General features: G+C 42.4%; 1 protein-coding gene across 4 annotated transcripts in view; it reads right to left on the reverse strand.

The window, feature by feature from the left end:
* Nucleotides 1–15,754, reverse strand: part of CPN1 (carboxypeptidase N subunit 1) — a 63,221-nt gene continuing 47,467 nt past the window's right edge. For all 4 annotated transcript variants that reach the window (XM_082408140.1, XM_082408138.1, XM_082408137.1 and 1 more), the window contains 3 exons: nt 13,365–13,483; nt 8,178–10,412; nt 1–7,610 (listed from right to left, as the gene is read on the reverse strand). In XM_082408140.1, the coding sequence (XP_082264266.1) occupies nt 10,254–10,412; nt 13,365–13,483 (278 nt within the window). In that variant the 3' untranslated portion in view covers nt 1–7,610; nt 8,178–10,253. The remainder of the gene's footprint in view (nt 7,611–8,177; nt 10,413–13,364; nt 13,484–15,754) is intronic.

Consider the following 15,754-nt stretch of genomic DNA (forward strand, 5'->3'; position numbering starts at 1 on the left):
ATTTAGGCGTGTCATCCTTTGATCCCATGTCTGAACCTAAATCCAGCATGTTAGGACACACTCAAGTATCCATTGCTGTTATGATGGACTGCGTCACTAACAGTGTCCATGGCTTTGCCGCAAATCAAAGGCAACTCCCCAAGGTTTCCCTCTGGAACAACTTAGTGGTAGAATATAGAAGGCATAGGTTTAGTCTTCTATGTCAGAGAAAGAAGAGATAGCACTTGGAAACACTAATAACTATGCATTAAAATGGTGCCAGAATGCACCGGGACAGAAAGGAGAGGACTCTAGTTGAGTGGAGGAAGGAAGGCTAGGGGAAGTCTGGTGCTCTCTTGGGGAAGGGAGGAGTCCAGGGTGAATTTTGAGAGAGGGTATCTGTCTAGTGGACTTGCGCTGAGGCAAGGCCAGCTCCTAGAAGAAGACAATGGAAGCCATTTGGTTCCATTTAGGAATAGACCCCAGTTGGCAAAAGTAAAGCCAATTCCCGTTTTGTAAGGAAGTTCTGAATTCAAAAAAAGGACTGTATCATGTTTATCTTAAGAGTTGTTCTTATATATTAATATAGTGTTTCCTAGGGGCTTCTTCTCTTCCTATCTGCTTGCAGAAGCTTGAAATTAGTTTAATGAGGAACAGGAAATTCTTTCATAATTAGAAGTAAAAATCAAACTGGCAAACAAACAAATCTACCTTAAAATGCTAATGCCTAGTTGAGGTAATATTTTGGAAAAAACTCATTCTCTTGTGTATCCATCAAAATATATTTAAGTGACACTATCAGATCTCTTCCTATTTCCATGAGGACACAAGAAAGAAAGAAGATATTTGGGAATCTGGAAGAAGATAGGGGAAGGAAAGAAAAGGGAAGCTGAAATACTGAAGACAAGTTTATAGTAAATGTTTATTGAGAGCTAGCCTTATGTTAAGAACTTACCATATATTATCTTTTTTCTTTTTTTTTAAGATTCTTTTTTGATGTGGACCATTTTTTAAAGTCTTTATTGAATTTGTTACAATATTGCCTCTGTTTTGTTTTGGTTTTTTGGCCTCGAGGCATGTGTGATCTTAGCTCCCCAACCAGGGATCGAACCCACACCCCCTGCATTGGAAGGCGAAGTCTTAACCACTGGACCGCCAGGGAAGTCCCTATCTTTTTTCTTTTATTAATCAGAAAAAAAGTTATTACCCCAAGAAACAGAACCTGGGTTCCCCCATTTGAATAGAATCAATAATTCTTGAAAAGTAATTTATAAACCGTCTTTATTTTCTTTCCCAGGTTGTCTACAATAATGAAGAAAGATAATCAAGGTCATCATTTCCTTCTCCAAATAATATTGGTTGTTTTTTTTTAGCACGTATCATGACAACAACCCAGCAAGTAATTGTTATCTTTAGCTTATAAATGAGGAACTGAGGCTCCCTGGGGTTAAACAGCTGGCCTAGTGCTTTCCACACTTCCCATACTTTAGTCATTCCTATACCACTTTTTGCCATAATCTTGCACTCTCAGAAAACCATCACAATAGTTTTTGACTAAATGGCACACCACCTTTCTAATTTTTAAAATATTTTTATTTAAATTTACTCACTTTGTTTTTTAAGGGAAATTTTGTACCACTCCCATAAACGTAAAACCAGTATATAGATTGAAATTAATAGGAGGTAATCTTTAAAACAAATACAATGAAAACAAAATGGTTACTTTTTAAAATGTTTTTAGTTCTTTTATTTATTTATTTTTAATTAATTAATTTATTTTATTTATTTATTTTTGGCTGCATTGGGTCTTCGTTGCTGCACGCAGGCTTTCTCTAGTTGCGGCTAGCGGGGGCTACTCTTCGTTGCAGTGCGTGGGCTTCTCACTGCGGTGGCTTCTCTTGTTGCAGAGCACGGACTTTAGGCGCGCAGGCTTCAGTAGTTGTGGCACACGGGCTCAGTAGTTGTGGCGCACAGGCTTAGCTACTCCACAGCATGTGGGATCTTCGCAGACCAGGGCTCGAACCCGTGTCCCCTGCATTGGCAGGGGGATTCTTAACCACTGCGCCACCAGGGAAGCCCCAAAATGGTTATTAAATTCTAATTCTGAGCTTGAGGGCTACTCTCCATTTGTTAAAAAAAATGAAACTAGTCAGTGTTAGAAAGTTAGAACCAAAGAGAAACTTTGTCCTTGATATATTCAGAAAGATCTAAAGAAATTGTTAAAAGAATAACTTTCTAAGTAATTTATTGCTTGATCAGAACATCAAGCAAAATTGGCTCATGCACCACTTGAGTTGTCCTAAAGAATATTTTGAATACTACTTGTGAATCTTTACCCATATTTTGGGAAATACCTGATTTGCCCAAGATAACAGAGCTCGTAAATGACAAAGCTAGGATTCAAACCACCATCTGCCAAAGTCTTTCCACTGTGCAATGTGGGCTCCCCACTCAGATAGTTTCAGAACTTTTCTCTGAACCGGCCGTGTTTTTCTTCTCTTGGCAATGTTTTATCCTGGTGCATCCATGAGACTTAGTGACATCATGACCTTCAGTGTCCTTCCCAAAAATGTTCTGGGAACTATAAATCACACTCCAGAGGAGGGCTGACTCTTGTGCGGCCTGGTGGAACTGTGCTCTTTTGATATGACACTGTGCTTCTTTAACACAGTCTGGGAATGTATTACCTGCTTAAGGAGCTGGACCACATAGCTGTCTCTTATTGAACTGTGGTCAAGTTCATGTCCCTCCTACCCCCACCTCCTACATGATATATATGTTTGAAATTAGTGTAAAGTGTTTCACATAAAGGAGTCATCCAACTTCAAGCTGTACTAAGTCAGGTCTATAATAGCCAAGCAAAGTAAGGAACTAATGAGGACTATGATTCAGTCCTTTGACAGGGCTGATCTCAGTCGCTTCACACACTGTTGTAAAAAGTGTCCACCTCTCCCTCTCCTCACATTAGCTGGGTTCATCGAAGGCAGAGACTAGTGGATTTATCCTTGTAGCCTATTGCCTAGCAAAGTGCCTGGCACATAGGTGTGTCTGATAAATGTTTGTTGAATGACTGAGTTCACTTGAGTTAAAGTCATAGTAAAATTATAACAGTGCTTGATTTTAATAAAATTGTAATGTTCTTTTGTTGTTATTGTCCATAACCATGCATTCTTCTTTATTTGGTAACAGTGTTTTGTTTTTTTTAAAAGACGGGAACCAACTCTCCTACACTGGCTTCCCATACCCACCCTCCGCCTTCTGGGAGTGGGCATACAACCCCAGACTGACCAATCAGTCACCATGATGGTTTTTGGGACAGACATGTCACCCAATTTGTGCTCTTGAGAGTCAGGCCCAAGAATCAATAGTTTGTTGCTAGGCTGGTAGAATACAAGCTTGAAGCTGCTATGGGTCATCTAGTCCTGCAAGGGAGCACCTGTGTGAGAAGGCAGTCACCACTGAAGACAATGAAATCAAGAAGTGGAGAAAGATTCCAGCCCACATAACTGGGGCACCTGGATCCAGCCATGTCTGAAAACCCTTCATATAAATTTTTAGTTATTTGAACCACTAACGGTCCCATCTTTAAACTACTGGTTCAGAAGTGCTAGTCTGAGATGAAATGTTTACTGTCCCCTAGCAAAATGAGAAAAATAATTTCATTGATAACACTTTTTAATTCTGAGATTATATCTTTCTAATTTTTGGCATTAGAGTGTTTATGAATTGATGGTGATGGTAGATTGCAATTGTATTTTTCTAATAGTCCTTAATAGAAAGTTAGTCTAAAATAGAAAGTTAGCAAACCCTTTATCTATCCCTCTGTCTTAGTCTGCTCCAGCTGCTATAACAAATTACCAGAGACTGGGTAGCTCAAACAACAAACACTTATTTCTCACAGTTCTGGAGGCTGGGAAGACTGAGATCAGGATGCCAAGCATGGTCAGGTTCTGGTGAAGACCTGCTTCCTGGCTTGGAGATGGCCTTCCTGTAGCCTCACGTGGCAGAGAGAGTGAAAGTGCTAGCTCTCTTCCTCTTCTTATAAGGACACCAGTGCCATCATGGGGGCTTCCCTCTCGTGACCTACTTACTTTCCAAAGTTTCCATCTCCAAATACCATCACATTAAGGCTTCAATGTATGAATTTGGGGGGGACACAAACATTCGGTCCATAGCACCTTCCATTAAAGAAATTTCTTTTTAATCTGTCTGTGAAATAAGTCTGCTATAAACTACAGTGTACGTAAAATACTATATTTGTATATACAAAAAATAATAAAGTTGTGATCCTTTTATTTCTCAGTTTATTTGTACTTCAACTGAGTCCAGAAAGGATTTAAGGAAATTCACTCGACTCCTTTGATCTAATGCCCAGGATGGACTCTTCATTCCAAAGGCCTCATGTGAGACAATCTGAAAGGAAGTCAAAGAGGCCTTTCCTCCCTCCTCCTGTGGGGTAGGCATGGATCCAAGTGATGGTTTTATCTGTCTGCTCCCTGGGGCTGCGCAATAAGAAGCGATGTGTCAGCAGAAATAGGCACCACCCCTGAAGGCTTCTCCTTAGCTGCTGGTCACCCATCTGGCAATGGCTCCAGGTCCCTTGCTTCTAGGTGAAGCCACATCCCACATGCAGCAGGGCCCTTGATGGGGTGAGGGCAAAGGTGCAGGGAATGTGTGGGAAGTGAAGAGAATGAAGGTAGGAGAGGGAAAGATCCATGAGGGGAAGGGGCGTGGGCAGGAACCGTAAGTGCAGAGGGGAGGAATAAGAGAAAGTGAGAGGGGAAAAAGCCTTCATACATAGTGGAATTTAACTTCTGGGAGGAGGGAGAGAAGTGATGTTTGCTTAGGCATTTGCCCAGGAGGAATGTTTACTCAGGCTTAATAGCCAGAATGAAGTTAGTGTTAAAGTTGAAGTGAAGTAATACGCTAGGCAGGAGGTGGGCATGACGGAGTGTTGGTACAGGGTATGTGTTGGGAGTGTGTGTATTAGACAAATCATCGTACCACATATGTGAAGATGATGCTCTAGACACATGAACTTTGACTTCTCCCGTTCTGATGGCAGATTTGTCCCAAGCCAGTGTGTTCCACTTTCTCAGTCCTTGTTTTTGAGATGGCTGGTCTTGTTAGGGGCGTTCTCTGTGGTCATGGAAAAAATGAATCTTATTGGCTCACTTATGACTAGACTAAATGTGGTTTGGATGCTATGCTGTGTCTTGGACCTATGCTGGGTTAGGCTTCTAGAATGTTAGATCATAGATTGGGAAGCTAAACACACACACACACACACACACACACACACACACACACATCCTTAGACCCAGGAGATGCAGCTGCTCGAAACAGCCAGGCTCTTTCCTGCTGCAGGGTCCTTGGCCTTGCTACTCCTTCTGCCTGTACCTTTCATTCCTATTCTTTGTAAGCCTTCATTTTTCTTATCCTTTGTATCTCAGCCCAAATATCACCTCTTCAGAGAAGTCTTCCCTAACCATCCTATTTCAAATAGATCCCTTGGCATTTCCTCTCTCAGTACCACTTCTCAGCTAGTAATTCTTTTAATGTATTTGTTTAACGAACTTGTTTTATTCTTTGTCTCTCCCTCAAACCCTCAGAATCCAAATAGGTAGGAACCTTGTCTCTCTGGTTTACCACCATCTCCCTGACTCTTAACACAGATAACACAGGGTCTGATTCATAAAAGGACTCAACTATCTGTCAAACGAATGAACTGCCCTGAATCCGTATCTTGGGTCTTTCGCAGATAAAAACTTGACACCACTGTATTGGGATCTTTTTGTTTTAGAATAAAATTTCCAACTGTGAGAAATTATGTTTGGCTATTTAAGAGGGCTCCTGCTCCTGCTTTTCCTTCCAAGTGTCCTGAGGTGGATAGAAGAGTTTAGGATGTTACACACTGTTTATTGATTTTGGCTCGTTGGGAAGGGCAGAAGAGCCTCCATCTAAAGAAGAGTTCTGTCTACAGAGTCTCTGGACATGCTTTACATTTTCTCTTGCTTTAGTATTTGTGCCAGCGGTACATCTCCACAATCTAGTAACAAACAATTTGGTGCAAATAATGGGAACTATTGTAAGCAAGAAACTACAGTTATCCAAAGGCTGAAGTCCCTGCTGTCAGAGACATGTACTCTTGAACTCTTGACTATACCAGCCGTCTTATTTAAAAAGAGTTGTATGGTTTTGTTTTTCCCTGTTCTTTGTTTCACATACATTCTATATGAGGTAGAAGCATGGCAGCCATACCACTCCGTAGGGTGATCACAATTGGTTATTTACATTTTATTGGTTTATTTCCTAATTTACAAAACAACTTGAGATACTTTATATATTAGTTTTCTATTACTGTGTAACAACTTAGCATAAATGTAGAGGCTTCAAATGGCATGAATGTATTACCCCCCGGTTTCTACTGGTCAGGGGTCTGGACATGTTTTAGCTGGATCCCCTGCTGCCGTCTCACAAGGCTGCACCCAAATGTGGGCTCAAGCTGATTCAAATGGTTGACCCAATCCATTTCCTTGCGGTGTATAATTGTGTCCTCATTTTCTTGCCAGCTGTTGCGTGGCACCACTCACGTCTCCTAGGGGCTGCTTCTCTTCACAGGCAGTTCACAACCTATCTGTCCGCTTTCTTCCACCCAGGCCTGGGAGAGAAACTCTCTGCTTATAAAAGGCTGGTCTGTTTAGGTTAGGTCCACCCAAGATAATCTCCTGTTTGATTAACTCAGAACCAGCTGGCTTGGAACCTTGATCACATCTGCAAAATCCTCTTGCCATATAGTGGAACATAAGTAGGGGAGTGATATCTTATCACAGTCACATCCACCTGCAAGGGGAGGGATTATACAAGGGCAGGGGTCATGGGGACTCATTTTAGAATTCTGCCTACCATGGTTTATAATAATAATTTTTAAAATGCATGCTCAAAACTATACTAGACAAAAGAAGAAAAACAGTAAAAGAGGAGAGGAGGAGGAAAAAATGTGAAAATAATCCTGGAATCATTCACTCAACAAATATGTTTGCTGTGTTTATATACACCAGGCACTGTTCTGAATGCTGGGCAGAGTAAAATGAAAAGGTAAGGTAGTCACAGCTTACCAGAGCAGAAACTTCTTCAGGCACCAGTACCAGGTACAAGAGTCATTCGGTATCATCCTGTCTGAAAATTGGAAATTCTCCTATCTAGTCACATGAGGAAAATCACTGTGTCAAAAAAATTTTCAATCTGGAAGGAAAAGTGCTAGGAAGAATACGGAATAAACAAAGACCTTCCAGCACATGAGATTTAAAAAAAAAAAAAGAGAGAGACAGAATAGGCTGGGTTCAGCTCCTCAGGATCTGCCTCACTTCCAAACTCCCCTTTGCACCCCTAAGTCCATGATGTCCCTGTCAGCCTCACTGGTTTACAGTCGACTAGTCTGATGAGTGATAATACTCTGAGGAGGGTCCAGGGCAGGAGCTGCCTTCCCCTCCCTACTGATTTATGAGAGTCTCACCTTTAATTCCAAGTGAAGGTAGCTATTATCTCCATTTTTTTTTTCCAGATGAGTAACCATGATTCAGAGAAGGTAAGTTACTTGTTCAAGGTCACGCAGCAAATAAGGAGCAGAGCTAGGATTAAAACTCAGGTCTGTCAGAGTCCAAAATCCATGCCCTTAACTACAGTATTCTACCCCTTTGGGAAACATTATCTATCTAGGCTGGCATTTTGTGCGGAAGACTTCCTCTTTAAAATAAGATCCTAGATATAGAATAGAAAGGCTCCTGGCCAGGAAAATGCTGGACTCAAAGTTGGAGGACATTCCTTCTTGTCCCCTGAATCCTGCCCTGTCTCTCCCCCATCAGCTCTGATTTCACACCCTTCCTCCATATTGAGAAATTTTTGTACAGTCATGGCCAGGCCCTGTATTTTCCATATAATATTCTGTCTGTATTATCACCTCCTGCTTAAGTGAATTTTACTCAGGATAGTCTTTAAGGTTTGGTGGAAAACCTGCATCTCCTTTAGTGCTTAAAATCCTCAGGATGGCAGGCCGGGAGTGTTTGAATGAGAAGGCTGCAAATCTTGAAGAGGGCAGTGAAGCCATCGGGGGCTGACAGGAAGCCCTCTGGGTAACTCATGAGTTGCCTGGTGGTCCCCACCCCTGTTGCCCAGCCCCAGTTTGGGCCACTTCTCACCTGGCTCTCAGCAGCCTCCTCGCTGAGTCGGCCTTGCCGCTGCTGCAGCCAGCTCTTGAGGCTGCAGCCAGGGTGATGGCTCTAAATGTGATTCTGCTGCTCCCCTCAGTGGAACCCTCCAGCGGCTCCTTGTTCTTCTCAGGATAAAGTCCAAGCTCTGTAATATGGTTCAAAGGTCCTGCACGGTCTGGCCCCTCCCCACCCCACTGGCCTCTCTGGGCATGTCACTCACTCCCCCTGTGCTGAATTTCTTGCAGCTCCCCAAAGGCCGCCCTCTCCTGAGCCTCCAGTCCTCGGTACTTGCAGTCCCCTCAACCTAACTCTTGCTCCCCCGTTTCTCTCCCCTTGGCCAACGCCTATTTATCTGACCTTATTACATCTCACCATAGACTTCACGAACTCTGAGATGCCTTTCCTGATCTTCCCAAGACTATGGTAGGGCCCTTCGCACAGTCTGCCCATCCCCCCGCCCCAGAGTTCACTGCATCACAGCAATTATCACAAGGCAATGTAATGACCTATTTGTCTTCCCAACTAGGTCACGGCAGCCCTGAGATAATGAGCTGTATCTTATTTCTCTTTGTATTCTCTGCATTTATTGAGTGCAGGACTCAATAAATGTCCCCTGCATGAATGAATGAATAAATGAATAAATAAAAGCATACGGTTGGGCCAGAGAAAGCACTGTGACCATACTTTGCAAACACCAGCTCTGTTAAATGGCTATGTACGAGGGAAGGTGAAATCAAAGTAAGTGATATTCAGACAATCTGGAAAAATCGAGTGCATATGGCAACCTCAGGCACAAAGTCTCACTGAATTGAAAAGAGCCCTCTCAAGTAGCTCCTTCTTTCTAACAATAAGAAGGGAACCAAGGGATATGGCATTAAAATTGGGAAGAAAGAAAACATCACCTGAGGAGAGAATTTCCTTTTTAAATGGGAAAAGATATATTTTTCTTCTGTTTCCCTTTTAACCGCAGATTGAGAGATTGCTCAAGTAACAAAAATAAATCATGTGTTAATCCTAATCTTGAATGGCCTCCTACAGAGGGTGGATTGTCACAGCTAGAGCACCTCTTGATTTCTGGTGGGTGTGGGAATACTTGTTGAGAGCAGCTACTTTGCTCAATGTTAGGAAAGGTCTGGGTGAGTTAGAGGCTGGGGAGCCGGGGGGGGGGAGGCTGACAAGGTGGGGGGAGGTGGAGCAAGTTGGGGGAAATGGAGCCTGCCCTGTCTCACTGAGGCTGAGCCCTGAAATGGGTGATGATGGGTAAAGAACCCCCAGCAAGCCCTGGGGACAGGGTACTTGGGAACCCCAGCAGGCCCAGTGGGGGTTTATGAACTTGCCTGATGTGTGATGAAAGACTACACATGCCTTCAAAATCTTCAGTGACATCTACTTTGCTTAATAACACTTTTAGTACAAATGGGTTCGTTCTGGAGAACTCAGTGGGGTGGAGAGTGCTGTGTATCTCTGGCACAGCGTCAGGACACAGTCATTCCACAGGGGCATCTGCATTACACTTATACGCCCAGAAAATGTTTGAAAGATGCATATTGTTTAAAATGCCCATGTATGAAGCAGCGGGACTAGGTGTTGTGTGTGTGAAATCCTTTTCTTAATAAGAAACTATTGGCTCTTGTTGAAACAGTCCTCTGGGATTTCAGAAGAATTGGTCACCTGGTCTTGCTATGTAATGATGGGTCATTTCAGCCTTTCAACCATTCATCCAGAAACCTTCACTGGGTATTTACTGTGTGGCAGGCTCTCTGCTAGACTCTAGAGATAGTGACTAACCAGCCAGAACCAGCCTCTGGACACAGCATAGACTAGCGTAGAGCCTTCTGGACCTAAACCATACCCTCAGAATCGGAAAATCTTACTGAACACCACTGCATGTATCTACGGCTGCATCAGAGGGTTTACCCCTGGAACAGATGGAGACCATTCTGAATTGTTCTGAATATGTTTATATTTAAATATGTCTCAGATAATAAAATAGAAAGAATGCTTCATCTGGTGTGAGAGCGGGAACAAAGCCTTTCTAAACTGTTGCCCCGGGCACTGTGGATTTCAGGCAGGGACTCTCTGGGACTGTTTCATCATCATTTCTTTTTTCCTAGCTGCCCGGGGCTGCACTTTCTTTGGTAAGACTCTGCCTCTATGCCCTGAGTTGGGGCCTCTCCTCTTAGGGGCTGCTGGAGAGGTGCTTCTCTTGAGTTGGAAATTAACCTGGAAAAAAGAAAAAGAAGCTAGGCGAGCACAGGAATCAGTTTTCCATTTCCTAGGATTGAAATTGGCGAAGACCAGTTTGGACCTTGTTTTACCATGGTTCTGGGTTCTGAGGACAAGGGACCAAGGAGAATATCACAGCAACCACCCAGAACAGCATTGATGGTGTCATACAGGCTTGGCTAATACTCCCCTCAAAGTGGCACATAATCACTGGTGATACATAGGGTATATCGACATGAACTTAATATACATTTATTTATTTGTAATAGAAAAAATTATATCTACACCTCAAACCATGATTTTACCGATACTGTTGTTCAGCGCAAGAACTGAGATGGATGGTGCCACAATAATCCCCTTTATGCTGACTCTGTGACTCATAGGCGTTGTGCTCAGGAATGCCAAAGAATGCCTCAGACCTTCAGAACTAATCTTTCTGTCATAATTGTTTGGAAATAGAGATAGTAGAGATGATATAGATTGTTAGTATGGATTCTTAAACTCCCAGTGTCCATGTGCATTAATGTACTGTTTCCAGCAGTACGCTGAAACTTCCCTTCTGGCCATGCACACAGAGGTAAAGATGCTTCTGGCCGACAAGTGTGGGATGTGCCGGCTGTGCAGAAGCCACAGGGCTGCCCCAGGAAGGAAGAGGCGAGGGCGTGGCGCAGTGTTCTGACCACACTCCCCAGAGGCATCCTTGGCTTTCAGGCCCCGGGAACAGTGTGAGCTGCTGAAGCCACCGGGAGTTGGAAAACATGTGACAGACAGACCTCTTCACGGGGTTATTTCTTGCCCCTTTCACAACAGACCACAGCCAGCTTTTCTGCTAGCTCTCCCAAAGCGGGAGAAATCAGAGCCAATTGCACTGTAGCAGTACTATTTCCTATATAGTAGTATAAGGATCAAGGAAACGAAGGAAAGAAAGAGAGAGAGAGAGAGAGAGAAAGAGTGAGAGAGTGAGAGAGTGAGAGAGTGAGAGAGAGAGAGAGAGAGAGAGAGAGAGAGAGAGAGAGAGAGAGAGAGAGAGAGAGAGACAACAAAATGAGGGGAGGACAGAGGAAATTAAAGGAGCGGGACATCTGGAAGGCAGTGGGGAAAGCCAAGGGGAAAACACTGGACTCTCGGAGATACTTTAAAGCGTTTTAATTGCAGCACGAAAACCCTCTAGTAAATGATCTTTTTTCTTTTCTCTTCCTTCAACCAAATGGATCTCTGCTTTAGAATGGGAAAAGACTCAGCTGGGATCAATAAAAGTATTCTTAGTTGTGACTGTATCTGAGAATTGTATCCAAAAGACAGATTTTCCCGCCTCTGAGTTATATTTGATACAATGATGGGTTATGTTAATTAATTTAAAGGCTATATGACAAAGGAGATGAGATCTTTTGAAGCAGAATTTGTTACTTAAGAGGATTTGTCCTTGTTTGAATTTGTAATTGAACAGACTTTCATGTAGTGCAAGACTTCTGTAAGCAGCTGCGTAACAGTCATTTGATTTTAGGGTAGATGAGGAGCAGGGGGATAACAAGAAAAAAGGGAAAGAGGATGCATTGGTAGGGAAATTGGGACCAGGTAACTGGCTGCCAGGGAAGAGTTACTCTTTGCTTCCTGCATCTGCAAGTAGAAGTCGTTTATATCCTGCAGGAGATGGGAGTGGAGGGGAAAGGGGGAACTGTCTAGAAATTTCAGAGGAATTTTCAAAGGATTTAAGGAGCTCTTGACCTTGATCCTTGTGTTAAAATAAGGGGTTACGAACATAGGTTGTGAGCTTAGAACGAGCCCCTGTAACAGACTGGCTAAGAAGGCAGTCCTGAAAGCCCCACAGAGGCTGGAATCATGGCTCCCACTTACTCACTGTGTGGTACTGGACAAGTTACTTATGTTCTCTAAGCTTCACTTTCCTCAGCCACAAATGGGGATATGTAGATCTACCTTACAGGGTTGTTATGAAGGTTAAATGAGATAATTCTGGAAAGCTCTCAGATAATGTCTGACACATAGTGGCTGTTCAATGAATAGTACATATAACTATTTGAAAAGGCAAGATACTTGACTGCACTGAGTTAACAGGGAAAGGGGAGGGAGGGTCTGCTAAGCTCTTGGGATGTATAGAGAAGGAACAGGACAGACTGAGGAGGGAAGACCTGACATGAGAAAAAGGTCCATAGAGGCTCATTAACCAGGATGGCATCATTACCTTTTCCTTATTTGAGAAACCAGAGGATTAGTGTCCATGATCTTTGAGCCTCTTTACCTCTGAGATCACGATCTAATACGACCAAAGCTAAAAAGGTCCAGTCTGTAGATCAAAAAAGTTCTTTGCTTCTCATCCTATCTATAAAAGAAAGCCTTTTGGAGAGCTGAATATTGGAGAGCAGCTGGCTCTTTGCTGAGGTGAGTGGAAAGCAAGGCTGCCCGGGCACATGGGCACCAGAAGGGGGCAGAGTGCCATCTGGTGGTAGTCCTTGCTGACGGTGCAGAAGAACGTAAGCCTGTGTATCTGCGCAAGGTCTCTGGGATTTACGAACTAACATTTGTTGAGCACTTTCTACGTGTAAGTCACTGTACTAAAGGCTTTACATGCACTTTCTCATTTCAACCTCTTGTGAAGGAGGCACTATTATTACCAATTTACAGAGGAAGAAACAGAGTGAGAGCGATCAGGTAGCTTGTCCAAGATCTGTGGACAAATGAGCTGGATTTAGAATCAGGTAGTGTTTTAATCATTATGCTATGTTAAACAGAACGAAAAGGAAAAACCAAAAAGAAGTGGGTAAGGTTGTAATAGGAGAATGACAGAAGAAAAATTAGCATATGAGAGCAAAGAATTTTTTTTTTAGATGGTGAAAGAGGGAAGCTTGGCAAAGATTAGAACTGTACAATCGATTATTCGTAACTCTGCATAAGTGATCTTTGTGGTGCTCTGTAAAGGTCAGCCTAACTCACCAGTTTGGGTTCCCCAGGACCCACGGTCACACTCACTGTCTCTGGGTCAAACTTGGGTGCTGTGGCAGTGACAGTGTAGGTACCTGGAAGCAGCAGCCGGAAGTAATCTCCATGGTCACCTAAAAGTCACAAGGATATAACTCAGCTTGCTGATGAGAAATCTGCCCCAGGTGAGGCCTTGATATGAAAAAATGATCTGAGGGTTTTAGCTGACCACAAGCTTGATTTTTCTTAATAGCATGATGAAACTGGTAAAGATCTAAAACAATCATAGGTTGTCATAACGTTGTAAGAGCATGGGCCTCAGCTCCTGGGAAGCAGAAGTTTCACTGTGCTCTGCACTGAGAGTACTGTGTTTAATTTTAGACCCTGTATTTTAAAACAAACTCATGTCCAGTAAAGGGTTACTAGGAGAAAGGCCGAAAGATTTATGAATGTTTTGCCTGGTAAAGAGACTAACATGAAATCTCTGTTTCAATGTCTGAAAAGTCATTGTGAAGAAATGACATCTACTTAAAGAAATAATGGGGACGGAAGCAAAAACTTTTTTGACAAAATATGAGCTACCAGAAAAGAAATGGACTGCTTTATGAAATTGTGAGCAGAGACTGAATGAGGGGCTCTTGAAAAGCTACACAGTTGTGCAGTGCACAACCCGCACCAATGGACATGGTCTGGACAACCAGCTGTCAGCGGTGTTGTATGTGTGTAATCTTGTATTGAGTGGGGGTGCTCCACTAAAGATCTGAGTTTGAGAACCCTATTTCTAATATTTCTTCCACCACCATCAAAAGGGGAAAATAAAATGGAAAAGAAAGCCTGTTTCTCATGGCAGAGATGTAGCATTTTGGCTAATGACTTTATATCTCTTTAGAATAAATTATGACTGTGCCTTTAAAATTTCTTTTAATTGTACAGCAATGAATAACTGAAATAAATGCAATTAAGAATGAGACAGATAAATAATGAGTAAGTCTCTTCTCTGCCCCCTATTAAATGTAATTTACTGTAAAATTCTTTAGCAAAAGCAGTGTGTTTTAATGCATATGTTGGATACTTTGTTATACACTGGGGGCTGTCATTTTCTTTAATTAGGGGCTCACACCCCAGAGTGGTTAGCTAGCATTGTACCAGAAAGGCCCAATTCCAGATGCAGCTGTTGCAAGGGCTTCAGCTATCTTTATTTCTTAGCAACACTAGATGCTTTGCTAAGTAGCATAATGAATGTTAGCAATGAGGTTTTCTGTTACTGAAATGAGTAATTTGTCAATTTAGCAAAATGGGTGTTGGAAGTGGACTCTTATTGGTGAAATTGGTGGTATTCAATGTATGTTGATTGGCTAGAATGAGACATTCCCCACCCTTGCATGAACAGGGTATAAGAATCTATGGGGGGGTCAGAGGGCAGACAGCAGAAGCAAGAAGAACTACAATCCTGCAGCCTGTGGAACAAAAACCACATTCACAGAAAGATAGACAAGATGAAAAGGCAGAGAGCTATGTACCAGATGAAGGAACAAGATAAAACCCCAGAAAAACAACGAAGTGAAGTGGAGATAGGCAACCTTCCAGAAAAAGAATTCAGAATATTGATAGTGAAGATGATCCAGGACCTCGGGAAAAGAATGGAGGCAAAGATCGAGAAGATGCAAGAGATGTTTAACAAAGACCTAGAAGAATTAAAGAACAAACAAACAGAGATGAACAATACAATAATTGAAATGAAAACTACACTAGAAGGAATCAATAGCAGGATAACTGAGGCAGAAGAACAGATAAGTGACATGGAAGACAGAATGGTGGAATTCACTGCTGTGGAACAGAATAAAGAAAAAAGAATGAAAAGAAATGAAGACAGCCTAAGAGACCTCTGGGACAACATTAAACGCAACAACATTCACATTATAGGGGTCCCAGAAGGAGAAGAGAGAGAGAAAGGACCGAGAAAATATTTGAAGAGATTATAGTCGAAAACGTCCCTAACATGGGAAAGGAAATAGCCACCCAAGTTCAGGAAGCGCAGAGAGTCCCATACAGGATAAACCCAAGGAGAAACATGCTGAGACACATAGTAATCAAACTGGCAAAAGTTAAAGACAAAGAAAAATTATTGAAAGCAACAAGGGAAAAACGACAAATAACATACAAGGGAATTCCCATAAGGTTAACAGCTGATTTCTCAGCAGAAACTCTACAAGCCAGAAGGGAGTGGCATGATATACTTAAAGTGATGAAAGGGAAGAACCTACAACTAAGATTACTCTACCCAGCAAGGATCTCATTCAGATTCAATGGAGAAATCAAAAGCTTTACAGACAAGCAAAAGCTAAGAGAATTCAGCACCTCCAAACCAGCTCTACAACAAATGCTAAAGGAACTTCTCTAACTGG

Source organism: Balaenoptera borealis (genome assembly GCF_965194805.1).
Source record: "Balaenoptera borealis genome assembly, chromosome: 10".
NCBI classification, from domain to species: Eukaryota; Metazoa; Chordata; class Mammalia; order Artiodactyla; family Balaenopteridae; genus Balaenoptera; species Balaenoptera borealis.